The 24,600-nt window shown below is 37.9% G+C and overlaps 1 protein-coding gene across 3 annotated transcripts in view; it reads left to right on the forward strand.

Moving 5' to 3' along the window:
• Positions 1-24,600, forward strand: part of LOC119906062 (microphthalmia-associated transcription factor-like) — a 53,628-nt gene that overhangs the window by 21,030 nt on the left and 7,998 nt on the right. For 2 of the 3 annotated variants that reach the window (XM_038723563.1, XM_038723561.1), the window contains exons 2-7: positions 10,876-11,116; positions 19,422-19,637; positions 22,878-22,973; positions 23,841-23,958; positions 24,278-24,370; positions 24,486-24,542. In XM_038723563.1, coding sequence (XP_038579491.1) covers positions 10,876-11,116; positions 19,422-19,637; positions 22,878-22,973; positions 23,841-23,958; positions 24,278-24,370; positions 24,486-24,542 — 821 coding nt within the window. The remainder of the gene's footprint in view (positions 1-10,875; positions 11,117-19,421; positions 19,638-22,877; positions 22,974-23,840; positions 23,959-24,277; positions 24,371-24,485; positions 24,543-24,600) is intronic. The other variant, XM_038723562.1, reaches the window with a different exon arrangement.

Consider the following 24,600-nt stretch of genomic DNA (forward strand, 5'->3'; position numbering starts at 1 on the left):
TGAAAATACTCCAGAACATTTTTCACATGAAATGTTAAAAAAAGTAATTATGCAGTGTATTTCTGTAAGGAGCCATACACCCAGTAACAGAGCCTGAAGTTCCTGTGCCTTGTTTGCTGCTCTGATGTACTAGTTTAAACACAGAATAATGTGTGCACATCCAAACCATCCTGTGGGTAAGTGCTGAAACAAAGAATGATCTGCACAGATTAATTATGAATCACACTAGGTGGTATTAATTGTGACGTTGCAAACTCTGAGGTCTCAGAGCTGATTGAATGCACATGTAGTAAATATGTGCATCTATACAATGTAAACAACATAAGACCTTCTAAGAGGTCGCAATAAATGACACCTCGTACAGGGCTTCAAAACTATTCAGTGTGCAGATAATTCTTTGTTTTTCACAACAGAGTAACTTCTCAGTCAATGTCACATTTGTCTCTTAAAGAAGTGTTAAAATAAAACATTATATAACATCAACCTTTCATTTTTTTACTTTCTATTAACATATATGCAAAACGGAGTATTCTTAATTAGGGGTTGTACCAGAACAATTTTACATGGTTTAATTTTCAAAAAACACCATATTTTTCTCATACTGCACATTGCTGCAGCTCCTCTTTTCACCCTGTGTGTTGTTCGCTCCGCTCTTGAGCTACAGAGTGAAGCATCTTGCTTGTACAAAATCTTTGTTGGGAGTTGCACATGAGCAGTTCCCAGGTAAGGTTTTACTAGTCAATCAGAAGCAGAGACGCGGGTCGTAAGAAACAAGGTAGTGTGATCCAAATCAAAGCCGCATCAGACTGCGAGCGTAACCTAGCAGATGGTATAAGTTACTCACAAGTCCACAACCACACAACATCATTGTTCCACATCTTACCATAAACCACTACAAAAATCACCATATTTCAACTCAATTTTAGATAAAAATTGGCCAAACAATTTGAACATTTGCTCAGTAGCTTTCACACCGGGTGTAGCAATATAGTTATAACTTTAGCTGTGTTAGCCAACGTTTACAACAACTCCGCACTTGTCTGTGAAGTTACATTGCCGTGTTTATTTTAAATTTAATTCACAACCAATAAAGCATACTTACAGGTTGTGATTGTGAATTTCCAGGCCCAAACAGAGTCGTAGTAGCATCGTCTTTTAGGACTAAATGTTGAACTGTTGCCGGTGTTCTTATGAAAAATTGCTACCATAGCGCAAACTCATATCGGCAACTCTACTCTACTCGGCCCTGCTCCGTTTTCCATTGCAGATAGTACCCAGAGACACACACACACACCAGCGATCCACAAAGCTTTCTCTTTTTTTAAGTTAAACATTACTCAGAATGTAAAGACAGATAAGCGGTATGAAAACCTTACAGCTGTTTTTTCCTCTGCCGTTGTTGCTGCAGCGGTCTGTGTGATGGCGGAAGCAGAGGGTTCTGTGAGCGGGCGGCTGGTCGGCCTCGCCAGCTCCTCCTGTGGGTTGGCACAGGCTTCCCCCGCAGTCACTTGCAGAGCTCCTCAACTCCGAAAATATTTAAGCACAATTTTTGTTTCGCCATCACTTCTCGTAAAACTGTCAATATTCGAAATCTACACAGCTGATTTCTCACCTCAAAACTTCTCAGAAGTGGATTTAGTGATGAAATTACATACAAAAACTGTAAAATATAAAACTTTCTGTTGCTGGCCTCTGTCTGGGGCAAGCAATGATGATGCAGTGAATAGTGTATATTCTCTTAGACCAATCAGCAGTCTGTCGTGTTTTCACGTTACATTTTAGTATCCCTCAGCTCGTCTGGAACCTCGACGGAGGTGAGGTGATACGAAAAAAAGTACCTGGAAGCAGGTACAGGTACAACATTTCTACAATGGAAAACCAAACAAAGGCGGGTCGAGCCAAAGGGCCTCCGCTCAGACTAGCTTGGTTTGAAGGCGTGCCTGACCCCCGTTAGCCACTTGGCAAGCTTTATGACGCGTTTTCATTGTGATGTCACAGTGAAGGAAGGGAAACGACTGGACTACAAACGAGCTGTTTTCAAGCGGTTCAGAGCAGAGCTTTCTGTGGGAGATGAGAACTCCCTTTGGGCTGGACTTTGGGCTTTTTCACTTTGCAAACCTGTTACATGAACATAAAAAAGAGAGATAACTCAATAAAGGAGAGGGGAAAAGCCAAAAGAAAACCTATAAAAAACATCTTAATATTTTCATTTACAGCTGTTAACTAGAATATATTGTTGAGTTTAGATCACACTATTTACAATTAACACGGGAAACTGATGATGAATGAAGGATGTGATTTTATTATATGTATAATTAGTCTGATCAATTTTATAATATTTATAATATATAATTATAAGTATTATATATAACATCAATATTAAAAAGGTTACAAATGTAAAAGTAGTTTTGTATGACTTGAAATAATGTGTTGTAAGAGATATTAATGATAGAATCTGTTGATAAGAACCCAGTGTCATAATTTCACATCAGTAGTGTTCAGGTGTTGTGAGTAAAAGAAAAGGCTGCACAAAGCAGGAGCTGAAGAGCTGGAAGCTGGAGTTGTTATCTCCTGTAGAGCTGGACACAGCAAATCACATCTGGAGGGTTCTGCAATCAGCTCCTCTGGCACCTGTAAAGACAACAATGGGTAGCCAGTTAAGCAGCTTCTTCCAAAGAGCTATAAAGCTACCGAACTCTAATTAGGGGTGGCATTGTGAAATACACTGCTTACTAATATGTGCAATATGCGGTTTTCTGCTGGACTCTGTGCAATAATAATCCATGCTGCTAGACACCTGCTGACTACTCAAGTCAGATATTATTGAATGTTTATTATAAGGAACCTAATTTAAATTTTTTTATTGTACTGTACTACCTTTTCAGGCAAATTCTAATTCACCAAACACACTCAGAGTTGGCTCTCACACACCTAATTTCTCGCCCTAACTAAACCATTGCCCTAGTTACATCCAGCTCTTAAGCTCCTTATCAGAAACGTCGCTGATCAAACGCAGTTATCACTTCGCTTCGCTTAAGTGTAATAACTTATTGATGACTATAAACATCCTTCAATATGTACTTCAATCATCCCCACTGATGAACCCCACAAAGAATATCATATCGTTTTTAAACAGTAACTTTACACTCGGAGGTGCATGGCTCTCCTCGGCAAGCTGGTGTGACAGTTTCAGGCAGATGTCCGCAGCCACTCCCCGCTTGGCTCTCTGCCTTTAAACCCCTAGTGTCCATTGGGATCAGGGGCAGCCACTTATATACTTAATAGTATCTGACTAGTATCTAACTGAACACTGACTTCGTTACAGGACGTAGCTAAATCCCACATTGCCCTTTTGTAAAGTTTACATAACGTCAGCTAACTGAGAGCTGAGCCTTTACAACTTCACACAGACGCATTATTCAAAGCATTATTACCCTAATGTCTAACACTAAGGTTAATCTAATACATTTTGGCTTCTCTCTTTTTGCTGACTTGTCTTTGACTCATTAAAAACTGCGGTTAGAACACACTAATTCCCGTTAACTTAGCATCGTTAGCAGCTAGGCGCTGCTTGTATCTGGCTAATTAGCGTGATGAGCAGATATCTGTTAAATATTGTTAACACATAAATAAAGTGCAGGAATTTCACTCACCAACTGGAGCACAGACTTCCTGGAGGTTCTCTCGCCAGTAAACTGGACAGCCTGCCATTATTCATCCGGTATCTGCATGTAGAAATGTCCAAAAGGCTCCAACAGGCTGAGCCTCAGAGCTCCGTGTATTAACTGAGGCTAACAAACGGCGGACCGAGTGCAAGGAGTTACAGCAGACAGAGACGCCTGTCAATCAAAGCGGCCACGCCCCTAATAATGCAGAAGTTTAAGGCTTAATATAATTTAAACAGATGAGTTATAACAAAATTCACCCCCCTCACAGTTGTCACGAAGGGCAAAATTAGTGATATGCACTAAAACTATTTTTTGAACCAGCCTGTAAACATGTTTTATTCAGCTGTAAAGTTGGGCATTTTAACATGAGGGTCAAAGGAGATTGACTCCCTTCTTCAGCCAGCCTCAAGTGGCCACTCGATGAATTGCAGTTTTTCTTACTTCAGGGTTGGCTTCAACCTGGAAACTGGAAGGTTGCAGGTTGGGAAAGAATCATACTAAGAAAAAAAAACAGGAAAGTGCAGAAAATCGGTTGTGTTGCAGGTTGTAAAACAAATCCAGACAATACAATACAAAAACGCCTCAGTTGCATTGAAATCTGTAAGATCTTCTGCGTTGTTTCTCCCCAAAAGGTGTGGCCATGATGTTTTACCAAGTACGCCTATGTATTGGTCAGATGTATTATGCTAAAAGTGAACATTAGTTGTTGTGCGTAGTAAGTGTGCAACATGTGCTACTGTCAGTTTGAACTTTTTTAAAATTGTTTATTCAGTCTGATTTGAAAAGACTTGATTTGCCCCGAAAACTGAAGAATATTCTCTACTTGCAGGGGAACATGTCAGTAGGAGTATAAACATTATAATGTGCTAAATGTCACTGTCCATTGAAAATCATGTGACTGGTTTTGAATTTGGAGACATAAAAATATTAAGTTATAAAGTAAGTGATGTCTGTGTTAAAAGTCCAACGACCTACTTAAAATCCCCAAAGTTATATTTACTCTTTCTTGCTCATAGAAAAATTCAGAATCTATGTAAATGCAAATACATTTTATTTTACCTTCAGCAGAAAAGTGTAAAAACAGCCTTCAGACTCTGCACAAACATTTCTGCACAGTTAAGCTCAGGCATGAAAGTGAAGAAAAAAGCAAAACACATTTTTGAGTGGAGCTGGACTTAAAGCTAAAACAGGATTGTTGCACAGCTCACGAAAAGCTGACATTTTTACAGTACGTTTGTTCACGACAGCAACTAAAAGTTGGCTGCCCACTGAACAGTGGCGACACATGTCTAAGTGAAACAGTATCTGTGTGGTGTTAAAGCAGCGTGTTGATGGATGGTGTGTTTCCAGTGGGCGCTCGCCCTCTCCTCTGCTGTTGCACTAGACGGGGCTGGTCCTCTGCCTGGGACTCTGTGTGGCGATTGGAGATTTCAGGCCGGGCCCTGGAGCCTCCCCCCTCTGACACACTTTCAGCGCTGCACCACCAGCATGACTTTCATTGCTCTCCAAGGGCGGGTGGTGCACCTTCAGGAAAAAACAAACAAATATGGAGGCCGTAGGAGTGCAAGTGTACAGACCCTGCTCATTTGACTCTCTGTGAGTATGGTGCCTCAACATCTGTGATATTGTTGGCATGCTTTAAGGCATGATTTTGGAATATATTGGTGTGTATACATGTTAATATGAAGGACAGTGTGCACAGAGCTATGTGTGGGGAGTATATACAATCATAGTTTTAGCAGATTCAGGTCCTTGTGCAGTGTGTTTTGTGTTTAATAGTTGTGGCTTTAACTGGTTTTGGGTAATAATTATAATTAGTTGTCAAACAAGCACACTTCATTGGTTAGTGATTTACAACAAAGAAGAGAGTATATATAAATATGTTTTGTCACTCTGACAAATACCTAGATAATTACAATATGGTTTTAAGAAGAAGTTTGTTTGTAACAGTACAATATTTCTTTCTTAATGTAATGCCATTAGTTTTTAGATGAGGTTGTTGTTAGATCATTGTTGTCCATTAGGCAGAGCTGTTAGCTGCAGTCAATTACCAGCAGTATTATTAGTGATGCAGTGTGTCTTTTCTGCATTTTATTTTCCTTTAACAGCTTAGTGTTTTGACTCTGACTGCTGCACTGAACACTAGCTGCTGTTACGTGGACAATATTTCTTCAACCCCATTGAAATAATTCCAATTAGGGATTCCGACTGTTTACATAGACGCTAAATAAATTAATTAGCTAAGATGTGCATTGACATGCCCCGCAGCATTTAATCAGATCTTTTTTGACATGGACAAAGTGATAACGCTGGCTGTGAAGTGTCTAATCTGCCGGAAATATAACAGAAGAAGAGAGACTGTTTGTGTTTCTGCAGGCTGCATTCAGATGGATTCAGGTAGACAGGGTAGATAATGTGGAAAGTTTAGTGAGCTATCTGGCTAGCTATTAACTAGGGATGAACAATTAATCTAAAACTTCACAATAAAAATCACAAAATGGTCTAATGCAACTTTCAAATCGCGGGATGCGCAATATTTGCCAAATGTGTTTCAAAATATTTTAAATGAAATATTGTTCTGCTGCTGAGATATCCTGGCCTACACATCATATAAAGTTAAGAAAACATCTTTATTTGGTCCAGATCCTGGCAAAAATCACACCATAATCATTTAAATGTGTTTTTCAATGAAAATGAGAATAATTATGTAAAAATTATAATTTCCTCCTATATCACAAATCATATCAGTCAAATAATCGCAATTCGGTATTTTTTCAAAGGGTTACACCTTCTCAATCTAACTGAAAATTCCCTCCGATCTGGTTGGATTGCTCTGGTCTCTTCCGATTGAGGCAGTAAATGAGGCATTTGTATTCTGATTGGGTTATTATTCCAATTATTAGTGGAATATTAGGGTCCATGTAAACACAGCTATTGCTTAGTGTCTCTTCTCTCGGGTTGCAAAGCTACTTTATTTTCCGGTTTCATTGTTGTCTGTCTATCTGTCATTAAAACCTGTATCAAAGACTCTGACTGTTTGAGTATGATGGAGTGGCGTAGTGAGCAGAATCAGAGGAATCATGAGTTGGGTGGGTGGGGCTCTTCAACACTGTGCAGCCATTGTTTTTTTGTTGTTTTTTTTTTCCTTGAGATACACACAAACATGAGAGGAGGTGTGCATACACACACGCACACAAACACACACAAAAGTGAAAAAGTTAAAAAGGACAAAAGAGCTTTTTATGTGTTTCAGTGGTCTGTTTGGCAAAAAGCCATCAAACTGTTGGAAGGAGGAAACAGAGAGAGAAAAGTGGAGGCTTCTGGCCATGCATGCACACACAAACACACACAAACACACACAGGTCAATGTGATAATCAGGAATGTATTAAAGAAAATCATGAGGTGCTACAACTCTCAATAGATCTCAGCTATAATCCATTCTCCTCTATTTTGAAACATGTTGGTGTGAATTTCCTGTGTAGTTAAACTCTTCAACTTCAGACTATTATGGGGTTGATGTGGGAAACTTTGTGACATTTATTTTAAAATTGTGTCAAAAACAGCCTGACCATCAACATGCCTGATTTTATTAGACGATAACAGATTATCACAGCTATATTGATATTGGTGTATGTGTCGGCTGATAAGTGACAGGATATTACTGTGTAGAAAAAGCAAAGATTTGATTCATTTTTCAGCAGTTTTACATATTTTGTCCACCAGAGAGAGCTGACAAGTTTATATTGTAACTGTACTTTGGGGATCCCGTGACGCTTCCTCTAGCACTACCAATTTTTAGTTTTAATTCTTTAAATGTTTTGTGAAATCTCTCAACAGCTTCTGGATAGATTGCCATGAAATATGGTACAGATATCTATGGAGCCCACAAGATGAATCCTAATAACTTTGGTGATCTCCCAACTTTTTCTTTTGCACCACCAGCAGGTCAAGATTTTTATTTGCTGATGCTTTGGTTTATGACCCGTTACCTCCAAAGCAAAAGACATGTTTTGATTTTACATTACTGTAAATAATTCTGTTATTTTCTTTAAAAAAAACTGTAGCCTAAATAGCTTAAAAAATCCATCAATTCAAAGGATTTTCAATTCAAATATCAGTATTAATAATCTAGCACCTGCTGGGTTACTGTCAAGATTTCTGCCTTCTTAAGCCTCACAACACCACTGTAATCTGATCCCTTTAAAACATTTACATTATTATTTATAATTATTAAGTTATTATTCTAAAGTCAAGGTAAAGGTAAATGTGTCTCACAAGGTGTAGTTAAAAAAAATGCTCTCCTGGATTTGTGTGCTTAACTCAATTTAAATGCAATGCTGGATAATTTCACCGAGGCATTGAAAAAAATGATTCTGTATGTTATAGTGTATGTACAGTAGCAGTGGGGAAGTCGGTATTGTCTGATTTTGAAGCCATAACTAAAGAATTGGATTGTGGTTAAAGACAACAGATGTTTTCAGCTGTTCAACAGTCTGCTACGCTTTTGGATTGTTTGAGGTGACAAATGTGTTGTCCCCCATATTAACTGAAAGGGTATGAACATGTTTTAATCAGAAAAGTCAAAGTTGAAAGCTGTTAATGAACCTTCGTGTACAGAGATATTTTATACTCAAGTGTCTCGGAGTCTTCAAGTTGAATATGTTGAGCTTTGCTTTTTAGTAGAGTCAAAATCAATAAAACATGAATACAGACAGCAAAAAAGAAACATCTATGTTGTATTTTGAATAAAGAAAAGTCAGTGAAGTTTGCATTCAGTGTTTCTTACCAAAACACATTGTGTACATCCTTGAGGTCTAACAAACATGATGCGTGCATTTCCCTTCTCACAAAACATTTACAAAGCAGATATTTTGAATATTTAAATCTTGCAGTATTTGTATCCATGCTACACTAAAGACAGGATGTTAATCACGGCGCCCGCATGCTTGTGTGCATGCACAATACTTAAATGGGAACTTATTCATAAAAAATTCGGGGTACCTTTAGGTAAAAGTACATAGTAGTAAGTACTATCATAATGTATTATAAGTGAAAAAAGTAAAAGCACCCATTATTTCAGAATAATATCTATTATATTATTGGATTACAATCATTGATGCAGTCATGTGTAATGTTAATGTTTTTAACTACATAATGGGAAGCTTAATTTATATTTATATAATAATACATCATAATTTAGTGGTTGATTGCATTTTGTATTAATCTGAATTTGTAAAGTAACTGTAGTGAAAACTGCAGTATTTACCTATATTGTAGTGGAGAAGAAGTATAAAGTAGCATGAAATGGAAATATTATAAGTAAAGTACCTCGAAACTGTTAGTTTCCTCCACTGCTACCTTTGAATGTACAGTGTGTATGTGAGTGTGAGTGTGTTACAGTGGCATCAAGAGACGAGGTGAAGTTGCCAGTAATTAGTACATTTTTCAATGATATTAGATTAAAATAAAATGTTACATTTGTTTAAAAAGAAATTTGTAACATTTGAAATTAAAAGGCCCTAGGTTTTTTAATAAGTAATATGTTAAAGATCATAAAGCACATCTTTATCTTTAAATGCTATATATATATATTTAATTCACTTGTTCTGTTTACTCTAACTGGAAACGAGAAGGAAAATGAAATACTACAGTCCTCTTCAAATTCAAACACTCAAACAGGGAAGCAGATTAAAGAACTAAAAGAAAATCAAAGGATTCAGCCCTGGCAGTGCAAATGAACAAAAACATTAGATCCAGTGACTTTTGTTTGAAACTTACTGGATAAAAGGAAGCACAATCGCCCAAAGTCACTCAGACAAAGGAATTATGCATATGAACACTAAACCTCACTCTGGTGTATTGGGTGAAGTACAAAGAAACTTGACCAAAAAGTAAAGTAGCTGTCAGATTGAGAGACCCAAACTGCTGCAGTACTTTTAGAGAACAAGCTCCAGTCTTTGTTCTACTGCAATTCAGCCATAAAATCTACTTGTTAATTGATTTATCCAGGATCAATAATCAGTTTATCTGTGTCAGCATTGTCTTAAGAAATGAATGGAACTGTTTATGGTAATCTTAAAAAAAAAGTGCTGGGTGTTTACTTATTTGACTGTAGATAACGGTCAGAAAATGCGCTTTTATCTTATATCACAGCACATTTTTGCTCTTGTGCAGGGTTCAGTGGGTGTGGCATTAGACAATGAGATTATATATATAATTCTTGGGGGGGGGGATTATGGTATGTTGAGGGCTCAACACCCACTGAATACGTTGTACACCAAAGCTGTATTTGACTCCACTGGCTAATTAGTGCGATTACTGCACAGCTGGATTAGCCAGACGTTTTACTGAGATTTGTCAAAAGGATCACTCACTTGATGAAGGCTTCATACCGACAACTTCTGCTTCAGCAGAGTCTCTCTATTTTAGGACTGCAAGACTCTGTCGGGGGAGTAGCATTCTAAATTTAAGAGAGTGGGAAAACTGAGGCAGGCTTTTATGAAAAATGGTTCCTCTTTTTTTGTTATGTCTTTAATTCTCTCTAATGTAAAACAAAAAAGCTCTGTGAGTGCAGCTGGAAGCTTTTTGCTCTCCAGAATGATCAAAATCTGATAGTTTAATTGGTGCCTTGACACTGAGGTGGTTTCATTTGTAGTATTATTATTGTAGAAATGAAAAAAATGTCTGACCAACAGTCCAAAACCCAAAGACATTTTTTTACGATCATAAATTACAAAGAAAAGTAATAAATCCTTACATTTCAGAAGCTGAAATCTGCTAATGTTCATTTTTGCTTTAAAAATGACACAATTAAGAGATTATCTAAATAGTTGCAGATTAATTTTCTTTCAACAAACTAGTCAGTTAATTGACTAATCATTGCAGCTCCACAATTACAATTTTCCCTTTGATCTCTGCCCCTTCAGTCATCCTCAAATTAACTTTTTATTCCGTCTACCTTCCCTTCATCTTCTTCTACTTTTTCTGCTCTCCTCTCCTGCTAATCTTTCTCCTCTCTTGTCTCTTTTTCTTGACCTTTCCTTCCCCGTCTGACCTCTCTGTACCCTCTCTGTTATCACTGTCTTGTCTACTCGGCTCTATTTGCTTCACCTTTCCAATACCCTCTTTACCCCCCCCCCCCCCCCCCCCCCCCCCCCGCTATCTGTCTCTGCTCACTTATCTGGCATCTTTCTCTCCTCTCTGCAGCATCCCGTCAGACCAGCATAGCTCCTCCAAGCCCCCGCTGAGCTCCTCGGCCATGACATCACGCATCCTGCTGCGGCAACAGCTGATGCGGGAGCAGCTTCAGGAGCAGGAGCGGCGGGAGCAGCAGAGGCAACAGGCCTCCCACTACCCACAAACCACGGCAGCACAGACCCCTGCCATCAATGTCAGTGTCCCAGCCAGTTTACCGCCTGCTTCCCAGGTGCCAATGGAGGTGCTCAAGGTAAGCAGCCGTGGTTCTAGTTTGCGATGGCAGCGAAGAAGAGGGAATGCGGTAGTATGTATGATTAGTCAAAGTTATTACTGTATTATGTATAAAGTTTCCACCTCTGGAATTAGAAGTTGTATGTGTCATTGTTACAGTCTGAATGGCCCAGGCAGCGCTGTATTTATAGGGTTTATTGAGTCGTGTGTGTGGACAGTCAGGAAATCGTGGTTTTACTATGATTGTGTGTAAAAAAAACACTGGAGTGAGTGAAGTGTGTTAAAATGCGTATATGGGGATTATCTTTCCTGAGAGAATTCCTCTTTAATGCATGCTGTGCTTCCAGCCATTTGGATTTAGCCATCTTTAATCCTATTTGCTCAGCTAGATTCACATCTTTTCATAGCTTTGATTCCCTGGCAGTCCGAGGGACAGGAGACTGTTAAGATTTTCTGTGCAAGTAAAGACCGTTGTGTTTGAGGGTACATTTTAAAAAGGCAGTCTGGTAAGTTTTCCTTTTTGTTTTCTGCATGTGTTTTCGGAGAGAGCCGTGAACATGTTATTGTTATTCTGTTATTCTGAATTTGTGTGTTATTGCTATTATGTGTTCACATGGTCACACTGTACATTTGTTCGAGTACATTTTCCTTTATTTTGGTGAGTAACAGTATAAAACGCTCAGCATGTGATTGTGATTGTGTGGAAAGATTTGAACAATATAAAGAATTTAAGTATTTTGTATAGGTGTTCCTGACAAAAAACTTTAGTGCGTCGCTTGAGTCTCAGTTGTCTGTACTTTTGGTTTCACGTCATTGCAAAGATGATGGAAACGCATACTCGTATATTGTTTTATATTTTCTTTTTCTCCAGTAAAGTCCAAGAAGCCTTTTGGCATATTTCTGGGGGGGGGTTCAGTACACTGATTTTTTGTGACACATTAGGAAATATTTGTACAAATATATAATCATGTTTCTGCATTTGACTTTCCAAGATGATAATGATAAAAGTATCTTCAAATTTTAAATTACAAAGGCTTTAGTCACTTAATAATGTCTTCAGTGGGGGCTAATAAAAAAGTAATGTTACCACATACATTGTTGTTTTAAAATATTGCATTTAAAAAGATAATATAGCTGCTATACAGGTTGTGTATTATCATTATTGTTTAGACCCCTTAATGAAAAAGAGGATTTTTAATTAAAGGAGACATCAAAGTTTTAATTGTATAATCACACATTAGGTACAGTATATAGTACTGATATACTCTGAGCTTTTGAGTAATCTTTGTTTAACTAAATCCATCCACAACACATTCAGAGATTTCACGGTTATTTGCTTAGCCACACTTTCATCACCCTAGATGTGTGTGGCATGGGCCAGCAGTGAAGGACAAATACAGTGTATCTATTGAAAACATTGCCCTCCAAATGCAGCATAAACATTACTTACTCTCACTAATCTGCAGCTCTTTGAGAGGTTTAGGGAGCCCCCTCCCCGAACCCTCGCCCTGTGTACAATACATCAAGTTAGAGTAATTTCTCTGCTTTGGCGAGAGCTTACAGACATTCTTCATTGACTGAAGTCTTCAAATGAAAAGGTCGTTCCAGCTTGGCGCTGTTGAGCTGGGTTAACCTGCTCCCCTGTCTGTGGGTAGATTAGCAGAGTCCACACAAAGCTCAGGGGTACCAGGCAGAGCTGCTGGACCTCAAAAAGTGCAAACATTAAGCTCAGATGAGTTTATCTAAAGACTGATTGGACCCTTAATTAACCAAGTGACCTTTAACCTTGTGGGGAATAAGTATGGGATCAGTTTAGGGATCAAGAAAAAGGCGAGCACAGCCTTACCACACACCACACGCTAATTCAGTGAAGAATGCTCGTAATTAGCCCCCACTGCTTTCATTCCATGGCATATTTAAGAGGGGAAAAACGCTGCTTTGAAATTTATGTAGGATGACTTCCTAAAAGGGTTAAAAAAAATTATTTCTAGAAGAAAAAATGTCAAGGGATTTATAAAGCCATGAAAAGAACAAAGTACTCCTCAACCCTGTACAAAATGTACATTTCATTTGGATTATACAGTCAGTATAGCTCGTGACCAGTATGCATCAGAAAGTATACAGAGATATCTAATTTTGGTTGATTTCTGAATGAATGCAACAAGCCCTTTGTATACCTTACTAAATATTTGGTACAGTTTTGTATACAAATAATTTTCTGTGCATTGTGCAGTGTATTAATTTCATGAAAATAAAAATACAGTATCATCTTAAGTGCATTGTTGTCTACATTGGCTAATATTACTTAATACATTTAGTCAAAGAAAATTATTATTAGCTTTCTAAAGGTGTAAATTAAGTAGTCAATACATCAGCAAACCACGCCGTCAGAGCTTTTTTTATTCAATTTTTAATACAAAATTAATTGTTTAAGGACACGAGGTTTGTATTTTGTTAGTCGTTTGCCAAGTTTTTGCATGATAGCATGACAGATACGTCAGGCGGAGAACATCACAGGTTGCTCTGATGTAGCTGCTCACATTAGCATCACAGTTGTTGTCTGCAAGTTCCAGAGAGCACGTTAGCAGCTTAACTGTGAGACAAAGTGGCCTATTCTTCTAGTCTGCATAGCAAATGGGAGCATTCTTTTTAATGTACCCCGGTATTACCATCATGGAATGCCCAAAGCACGCAAGTAAGAAAAAATCAGTCTCCTCTCTCAGTACAGCAGGACTCTTTGTGCGTGTCTCTGCAGAGTCTCTGACTTTTGGGGGGTTGTGTTGCTGATGCCCTCTGGGTTGCTGATGGCTAAAAACGAGCTGATAAACAACAAGATGTCTTGTTTGCTGTGGTTGCAGATGCTGTGAGTTAGCAGTTGATGTCACATTTCCAAACAGTGTATTTTGGAAAGAGTACATTAAGTGAAGTTGGGTAAAGTAAAGTTCAAGCCCTGCTGGCTTTGAGATCTCTCTATCGTCCATCGCTCTGCCCATTGGCTCTCACACAAGCCTGAAATGATTAGTGTTAGAGATATATCACAGTGTATCTACGGCTTTTATAGATCTAAGACCAATACTTATATGTGAACACCACAATGTTTGGACCCATATATTATACATATATTATAGACCGTGACAAAGACCACTCTGTGTAGACTTTGTATTCACACCATGAAAAATATCCTTTTTCACTCTCCTAGGTCCTGAAAAACAGATACTTTTTCACCCTCAGACTAGTTCATCTTAACAAAAGCAACAGTATGTATTGACAAGGCCAAGATGTTCCACCCTGAGTTCTGTGGCCCCCAGGGGGCTCAAGTGAACTCAGGGCAGTGAAATCAGATAATTATGTGTTATAATTTAGGAAATCCCTGGAGACGAGAACAAGCTTGCTTTTTTAATGTAAATACAAAACTAACTGGTTTCAGCTGGTTAAGTAAACACAAGATCTTTGAGGTATAAATTAGACTAATTTTAGGGCTACGACTAATGATTATTAATTTTTTTTTTACAATAGACTGATCTGCTTATTATTTTCTCAACTACTTAACCAATCTTTTGGTCTATAAAATGTTAGACAATAGTGAAGAATACTTCCCAAACATCGGAATCAGCATCAGTTTTTTTGCCAAGTAGGTTTACACATACAAGGAATATGCTTTGGTATGTTGGTGCATTACAGTTAACATAGTAAGTAGAAGATATAATGAAGTAAGTACTACAATTCAAGAAGCACAAATATAAAAGTTTTGAGAAGCTGAAACCAGCAAAGAAAAATACTTCAACAGTAAATCAATTTAGTCATGTAACCAACTATTTTTTATTATCGATGAATCTGCTGATTCCTCGATTTTATTGCTCAAAATTGTGAGCATTGTCCCCTTCAGCCTAAGCTGACATCTTCAGATTAACCACAAAATCTTAAGATATTCCGTTTGCTATCGGATAAGACAAAACAAGCAGCGGATTCTCACAATTTGACATGATTGGCATTTTTGCCTGAAAATTAAACAATGAATTGATTATCAATAGAGTTGCAGATTCATTTTTGACTCGCTTCAAACCAAGTCCAGTTAGCCTTTATTTTAACCCACCTTGGGTGGATGAACTATGACTTTGATGACTGAGAATCTTTACAGACATTCAGCTCTAAACATAATTTCATGGTGAGGAAATCAAAGGACAAGACCTGAGCAGCGTTAAACGTGCTGAATCTCATGTAGTAGTGGGTTTATATAGTCTTGCTTTTTTAAATTTACTTTTCTTGTGCACATACCAGGCTCAACAACCTCTTTGTTTCTATTCTTAGTGCCAGGGCTTTAACAGTGTTTTTGCTTCTATTTTTAGACAGTGACAGCTATCACTCTGTGTGTGTGTGAGAGAGAGAGAGAGAGAGAGAGAGAGATACACTGACTCAGTGGGTCTTTGTGTCTGTGTATAACAAAAATATTGTTGTACATGTATGCATACAGCAGTGGTTTCCAACATGGTAGTCCACAATCCCCAAGGGGTAATGAGATAAATCTGAGGGGGTCGTGAGATGATCAGCAGGATAGGACAGTAGGGGGAAAAAACTAATTTCTGCTTTACAAATGTCTGACTTTTTAGACTCTTCTTTATCTTTGCGTTTTTTGTGAAATATTAAATATATAACAATAATAACAATAATAAATATTTGAATAATGCTGTGGTTGCACTGATAACACATTGTACACATATGCAACCTATTAATCTAATTAATGAAACATAACATTTTTTAGAAGGGTAAGGGTATCTATTGCTGTCCAGGTCTCCATGCTATACCTGAAGATATAAGTATAGATTGTATTTTTAGATCCACTGGCATCCATAGAAAACAGTATTTGGCAAAACTGCAACAAAAAAAGTTATATAACTCAATTTACAAGAGGACCTTTGTTATAAAATGTTTTGATTATTATTAATTCATCAGTTATCATGAGGCAAGACATGCAGGTAACCTTTAAGTAGTCGAGTGATCCTACAAGCTAAAGAAATTGGTGAAATGATAAATACAAATGCCTCCACAGATGTCAAACATCCAGAAAACAAGATAGAAAAGCTGACACCAAACCATACTTTAATATTTGTATACCAATAAATGTACTTTTCTGTACATATTTTGTAAACCTGACCTTCAGAGTAACAAAAGTTGCCAAAGCAGCTCGGGTCACTCTTTTTCGCCTAAAATGTTGGAACGTTGGCTTTCAAGAAAATATTTAAATTATTAAATATTTAAGAACTAATTCTCAAAGACATTCAATTTACTAAAATGGAATACTGTTCAGATACATTAATTGATTTATTAATTAACTCAGAGATGAAACGAATAGTAGATTGTTTAAGTCAAATGTAAAAAAAAAAAAAAGAATCACTACTTCCAGCTTCTCAAATGTGAATATTTTCTGTTTTTGTTTATCTTCTGTGATCTAAATCTAAGTATCTTTGAGGTTTGGACTGTTCGTCAAACAAAACAAATAATTTAAGGCTAAATACTTTGTGATGAGCATTTATTAATTTTGCACTATTTTCTGCACCAAACAATTAATGAATTAATTGAAGGATAAAAAAAAAGTCAACAAAATACAAATGACAAATCCCTACAGACACAATATCACAAATTAAAAAAATTTTTTACAGAAGAGACAAAAAAAATGCTTTGTCACTGTGGCCCATAATGTATAAAGCATATCATTTTGTTTTTTTGAGATTTTGATAAAGTAATGCCTGTATGCTGATGGTTGATAATTGTGGAAATGTAATGTAAATAAGATTTCAAAACCCTAATGAGAAGAAAGTAAAGACCAAAGGATTCTATTGTAATGGCTCTTCTTAATGTTCTGTAAATATGTCCCCCTTAGTGGTGTCAGCTTTACGACCCTGTATTGACGACTTAAAGTCTAAGGTGATGTCAGTCACCTGCGGGATGTTAATGTACCTCTCACATGAGTGTCCCCTACAGAACAATGATACCGTATCTGAGCATGGAAGAAAACTAAAATTGGAGACTTTTGACAGTCACAGAGACAGAACTGTCAGGTAACATGACCTGATTGGTTTTAATCTTTAAAACAATTGAGGGGTACAAGCAAAGAATGTCACTATGTCACACTTGTGTACAGGTCGCTCTCCAAAGAGTACACAGACAATTACATGGATAATGATAGAGTTAGAGCCGCAACGATTAGTTCATTATAAAATTATTTGATAATTTTGATTCCTTCAATGTGAAAATCATCTTAGGCTTATAAAATCATCATTATTTGCAGCCCTGCATGTGGACTTGTGTGCATGTGTTCAGTTAAATTATGTTATCTTCAACATGGCCGTGTTTTTTTAGCAGTTAGTTTTCACAGTTATTGAGTATCCTTGCTCAGGATTAGAACGAGTCATTGCATTATTTTCGTTTTCTTAGACTCCACGTTTTGAGAATGAAGTTGCTGTTGGGAGTCAGTTAATTATTTAACCATATCATTTCAACTGCCAAGTGCAGTGTGCAGAGTTTTCACAGAAGCAGAGGAAATGTCAAAAGTAGCTTAGAGTTCATCTAGAGCCTGTGACCTCCTCAGCTCTGTTAATGAACCCAAATTCTCTGGGCTTAAGCAGAACAAATACATCAGTTTAAAAAATTAAGTAACCAAGGCTGTTTTTCATTGGTTTTGTTGTTGATTGTTGCTGTTGTTGCTGATTAAAAATGTGATTTAGAGACAAAGACAAACAAGTCAGTTTTATTTATATAGCCCAATATAACAAATCACAATTTGCCTTCATGTGCTTCACAATCTGTACAGCATACAACATACTCTGTCCTTAGACCATTCTTAGACCATTGATTCAAATGAGGAAAAACTCCAAAAACATTTATGGGGGGGGGGGTTATGGAAGAAACCTCAGAAAGAGTAACAGAGGAGGGATCCCTGTTGCTCTTCAAATTACAAAATGGAGATTGTAAAACATAGGTGAAGAGAATGGATCCAAACAAGGACGTAACAGACTTTATTCTTTGTGTATAACTGGGAACGCACGCGTAGCACCCACAGGGTTAAAAAAAAGGAGCCAAAGTAACAGCCCCAGGCAGGTTTCAGTAAAAGGGGTGGCCTTGCAAAACAAAGGCACTAACTGTTAGTACCACATCCTGACATCAAGTGATACACCATAAAGGAATAAATTCATATTTTACATAAAACAACAACACTTTGAAAAAGCTCATTGTCCTTCACTGAGATTCCATGACATGCATAACAAATTGCTTTCCTTGCCTTTTAAAAGATGAGCTGGATGTGTCTGTCGTCATACTAGCAGAGTTAGTCTTCTGGTGCACCCAAGAGGGAAGCAGCTACAGCACTTATTAGTTAGATAGAAGTTAAAGGTTTTTTTGTTTGTTGGACGGACCAGTTTTACTGTAAAAGATGCTTGAGATGCTTGGATACCAACCTTATGAGGTATGTTTAAAACTAAGGCTGTCTTTTTCGGAGAAGAGGTATTTTCTTGAATTATAGATCATTAATAACATGACAAAATGAGATTAAATTCTGCCTAATCTTTAAACCAATACAGCTGATTTATCACAACAGTGCTGATTCATGCTTGTCAATGTATGATGTGTCTACATTTGGTGATGAAATATATATTGTCGTTTTTTTTATAAAACACAGAAAAATTCAGGCAGTAGATGGGGTGGTTTAAATATAGACTCCAAATGTGAGCAAGAACACAGCAGCACTGTTTCATTTAAAATGTGTTACAGCCTGACAAACACTGTCTCTGAAGTTTCTTTATTTGCCTGCAGTAGTGTTGTGGATCATCTGTGTGGGGATTAATGAGCCGCAGAAATCAAATCTATCCATAACCGGGGAGTGCAGAGATGGTTGTGCATGTAATTTTTGTGTTTGTGCACTATACATGTAGAAAAGCAGAAGGTAGTAGTTAAAGAAAATATGTAGAAATTGTTTCTACTGAGACTCTTTGAGATAACACCACATGACAGCGCCTCAGAAGAAAAATGCATAATACATTGAACGCGCTTTGAAATCTGTGCCAAGTTTATTTTAATATTATACAATACTGTGCAATATTAGGGAGAGACTTTGAGGTATAATTAGAGTTGTTTTAATCTAATAAAAGACAACGTGAAATATGACTACAAGAATAATATAGTTGCAGTTTAAAGTAGGATTGTTTGAAATGAACTTTCCCTTTTCAGCAGCATTTCTGTAACACATCCAGTATCCTGCCACTAATATCTTTTATTTTTTTTGCCTTTTCTACTCCTTTTCCTACCTTCTTTCCGTCTTTTTCCACCAATAGGTCCAGACTCACCTGGAGAACCCAACCAAATACCACATTCAACGCTCCCAGCAGCAGCAGGTGAAGCGGTACCTGGGAAAGCTTGGCTCTCAGGTGTTGAGCTTACCCTGCCACAACCAGTCCTCTGACCACGGGGGCATGCCGCCAGGGCCGGGCAACAGCGCTCCCAACAGCCCTATGGCCTTACTGACCCTGAACACTAACTGCGAGAAAGAGGTGAGTTCTACCCCCCCTCAATCCCCTTCAAGGTCTCCCTTATCTCCAGACACCCTTTCTCCCCTCTCCCCCCTGTTGGACTTCACTGATCACATGGAAGACCTGGTTAGAGCTGGGACCAAATTTACTCCCCGCACCATTGTTTGACACATGTGTCACAAATACAGCGCCCAATCCGCCTTCCCGCTCTGCATTGGCGAAAAAGCCCAGTAAGCTCTGTCTGATATGTGCTGGGTCCAGGCTACAAGGAAAATAGCACTCATGACTCTTCCCAGGACAAGCCAGGGCCCAGTGTGCTGGTAGTCTTCTCCATCCCTGTCTTGATAGGTAACAGAAAAAGCATGGCGAATGTGTTAAAAAACAGGAAGCACTCAACATATCCTGCAAATTTAGTAATTCCTCATCAGCCGCAGCCTGTTGAAAAAAGTGGGCCAGATAATGTTTTTAACACACTACAATTAGCTTTTTTAAACGTTAGGTCTTTGGCAGGAAAAACATTTTTAATCAATGATTTTATAATCACTCACAATCTTAATTTCTTGTTTTTAACTGAAACTTGGTTGGACCAAGATAATAGTGCAGGTGTCCTTATCGAGTCTACTTTTTGATGACTTTGGTGAATTGCTGTCTATAATCTGTATTGACTTTGACTGTGTGGTTATTGTTGGTGATTTTAACATCCATGTTGACAACCCCCAGGACAGAGGGACTAAAGAACTGTGTTGTGCTCTTGATAATTATGGACTGACCCAACATGTGACAGAGCCCACACACAATAAGGGGCACACTTTGGATTTGGTCATCTCCAAGGGTCTTAACATTTCCAAGGTTGTGGTGACTGATGTTGCCCTCTCTGATCATTCTTGTGTTTTCTTTGAGAGTGCTATCTGCGTGCACAAAAATGTACAAACAGTGGTAATCACAAAACGGCATATCACTGAAAACACTAGTGAACAATGTATTGAGGCTTTCTCCCCGACACCCGCCTTCTCATGAGTTTGTAGATCATTTCAATTCTAAAATTACAAATGTTATTGATGCCATTGCACCAGCCAAGGTGAAGGCGGTCTCTGGTAAGAGATCATCTCCATGGAGAAATTCCACGCTGGTTAGAACTCAAAAAAGAGAGTGTCGTAAAGCAGAACGCAGGTGGCGGAAAACAAATCTCCAAGTTCATTATGACATCTATAAAGAGAGATTTCGTATTTATAATTTAGAACTGAGAAATGCAGTCCTAAAGGCGGTCCTTCTTCTCTGACATCATCACCAAAAACACTAATAATGCACGTGCCTTGTTTGCTACTGTCGACAGGCTAACCAACCCTCCTGTGTCTACCTTCTATTCACCAGGGCCTGCAATGAAGTTGCTTCCTTCTTCACAGACAAAATTCAAACAATTAGACAAGCAATCAGTGCCTCCATGTCAGTAACAGGATATATCTTGTCCCTGTGTCCACTTAAAAACAGTTCATATAGCATGAGACAATTTGATTCTATTAACCATCAAAACCTGGAGGACATAATACAAGATCTGAAATCCTCTTCATGCTGCCTTGATATTCTGCCAACAGGTTTTTTCAAAAATGTTTCTAAATGCATGGCCTCAGATCTACTACAAATTGTCAGCATGTCTCTCCTCTCAGGTTTTTTCCCACAGGCCCTGAAAACCGCAGTCATTAAGCCACTCTTAAAAAAGAGCAATCTAGTCAGTTCACTAATGAGCAATTATAGGCCCATATCAAATCTCCCATTTTTAAGTAAAATCATTGAAAAAGCTGTTTTTCAACAGCTTAGTGCTTTCTTGGCACTAAATAACTGCCACACCACATCACTGAGACGGCTCTTGTTAAGGTCTTCAATGACATCCATTTAAACACTGACAGTGGCAGAATTTCAGTCTTAGTATTATTGGATCTCAGTGCTGCATTCGACAGGGTTGACCACAACATATTACTAGACAGACTTGAAAATTACACATCTGAGCTAACAAAAATTACATGTGGAGTTCCCCAAGGCTCCATTCTGGGGCCTCTTTTGTTTAACATTTACATGCTCCCACTGGCTAAAACTGAAGTTATTGTTTTTGGAGCCAGGGAGGAATGATTGAAAGTCAGTGCTCAGCTTCAATCTGTAATGTTAAGAACCACAAATCAAGCCAGAAATCTTGGTGTAGTCATGGACTCAGACCTGAATTTGAGGAGCCACATTAAGACAATTACAAAGTCTACTATCAGCCTACTATCACCTGAAGAATATATCAAGGATTAAAGGACTTATGTCTCAGCAAGACCTGGAAAAACTTATCCATGCATTTATCATTAGTCGACCCGACTACTGTAACGGTGTCTTTACAGGGCTCCCTAAGAAATCCACCAGACAGCTGCAGCTGATTCAGAACGCTGCTACTCGAGTCCTCACTAAGACCAAAAAAGTGGATCATATCACTCCAGTTCTGAGGTCTTTACATTGGCTTCCTGTATGTCAAAGAATTGATTTCAAAATCCTGCTGTTAGTTTATAAAGCACTAAATGGTTTAGGGCCAAAATATATTTCTGATCTGCTTCGTTATGAATCTTCCAGACCTCTCAGGTTGTCTGGGACAGGTCTGCTTTCTGTCCCTAGAGTCAAAACTAAACAAGGAGAAGCAGTGTTAAGTTATTATGCTCCGTATATCTGGAATAAACTCCCAGATAACTGCAGGTCTGCTGAAACTGTCAGTTCTTTAAAATTAAGACTTAAGACTTTTCTTCTTACCATTGCTTTTAATTAAATATTTACACGGTGAAAAATGAGTAGGTAATTGAGTGAAAAGATACTGAGAGTGAGATTGAACAGAGTGAAGGAAGTGGTCTTAAATCTCGTGCTAAGTGATTTTCAGGACCCTCTGTCCACCTGTAAACACGCAGGTGGATCCAGAGTATAACTGGATCAAAGTTATTTTACATTTAACTCTTTTAACCCTGATTGTCACTGTAACTTTTACTGTCCTATTTTACCCTGTTTTAATGTGTATTTTTTTCAATTTCCCTATGTTGCTTTTAAACTTTTTTATATTTCCCTGTTGCTTTTATGTTTTATGTAAAGCACTTTGAATTACTTTGTTGTTGAAATGTGCTATACAAATAAACTTGCCTTGCCTTGCCTTATCACAGCTCCTGACCGTGGCACACACAGATTTTGTGATGTTGTGCTCATTAAATCACTTATCTGTATGTCTTTTGTTTCTCCCTTTTATTTTAGATGGATGATGTAATTGATGACATTATTAGTCTGGAGTCCAGTTACAGTGATGACATCCTCAACCTGATGGACCCAGGACTTCAGATGGCTAACACGGTATGTGTGCTTACGTCAAATCATCTTCAACATTGAGCTTGTACACAGACTAATCACTCTTATCTAGACTAATCACTAATCACCCTTTTAAAGGTCTCCACATTAGAGTGTTTCATTTGGTGTGTTTTGGGATAAAGTTACTATTACTACATTTCTTCAGTGATATTTTATTGTACTATTGAAAAAAACAATTTCTCTATATATTGAGTAATTGGGTAACAAAATATCTGCTTTGCCTTAGCTGTAAGCTACATGGCTACAAATTAGTTCTGCTGTGCTACCAGGTGGAGCAACAATGTCCAGCTGTTTGCCCAAATTGAAAGAAATTGTTCTCTCGTCACTGTAAGGTTGGCAGCCAACCAGAAGAGGCTTCAACCAGCCAAGATATAGTCCCAAACATAACCCAGCTTAAAACCACTAATTGTAATTTTTACACTTTTTGTGTGCATGTGTGAATTAAACAAATGAGATACAGCATGTTAATTAGTGAAATTGAGAGGTGCGTTTAGGCAGATTTTCTTTGACCTTTGGACTGAGCTGAGCTAGCTGTTTCCCCCTGTTTCCAGTCTTCATTCTGAGCTAAGCGGCTGCAGCATTATATTTAACCTAAAAACATAAGAGTTGTATCAACCTTCTCATTTACCTCTTAGCATGAAAGCCAATAAGCTAATTTCCCAAAATGTGAGGCCTATTCCTTTAACAGTGACATCACGCTTATTTGCATTATAACATCTGTTAAACTTTTCTCTCTGTGTAATGGGCCTGTATGTCACCACCCTTCCCATCATGCTCATCTTGTGATGATGATTAGCATCTATACAGGGAGGGGGGTGATCCTTGCTTAATGTCTTTGCTGTGTTTCCTCAGATTCCTGTGCCTGCTAATCTCATGGACATGTATAGTAATCAGGGTATGTCCCAGCAAGGTCTGACGATCAGCAACTCCTGCCCTGCCAACCTGCCCAACATCAAAAGGGAATACTCCGGTAAGCAGCACAGTCTGTAACAGCAAGAGACATGCAAACAATTAAATGCCTCGTTTCTGTCATTAAAAATTATCAATCAAATGTTTACAGATCTGTGAGAGAAAAAAAACAGTAAATCCATTCAGTTTCTCCGTTGCTTTGAAAATATCAAGGCCCTAACAATACATATGAACCTCTACTCTCCAGGCCTTTGTGTAGCCCATAATAAGGCATTTTATTAATTGTCCAATTCTTGTAATTCTCCTCTGTGTGGGGATGTTTACTGTGCGTAACTCACATTCTGAACATTTTGATATTGAAAACATTTTCTGTCACATAGTTTCACAATCCCCAGCCATCATGCACATGCTGGACAAGTCTGGATCCTGTGGCAAATTTGACAACTATCAAAGGCCTGAAGGGTTCCCTGTGGGTACGTATAGTTAAAAATGAGCAACCAAAATGTAAAAGTCAGCTGATGCACATTTTTGAGAATTGCATTTCACTGTTTTATTCTATTTTATTGATCAATATAACGTTTGTTTCAGAAGCTGAGGTAAGAGCTATGGCAAAGGAAAGACAGAAGAAGGATAACCATAATTTGAGTGAGTTTTAAATTTTAGTCACTATATATATATGTATATACATATATATTTGCCATAG

This window comes from Micropterus salmoides, unplaced genomic scaffold, assembly GCF_014851395.1.
Source record: "Micropterus salmoides isolate LMB-PRFRI ecotype aquatic unplaced genomic scaffold, ASM1485139v1 Ms_hic_scaffold_16, whole genome shotgun sequence".
Classification (NCBI taxonomy): Eukaryota; Metazoa; Chordata; class Actinopteri; order Centrarchiformes; family Centrarchidae; genus Micropterus; species Micropterus salmoides.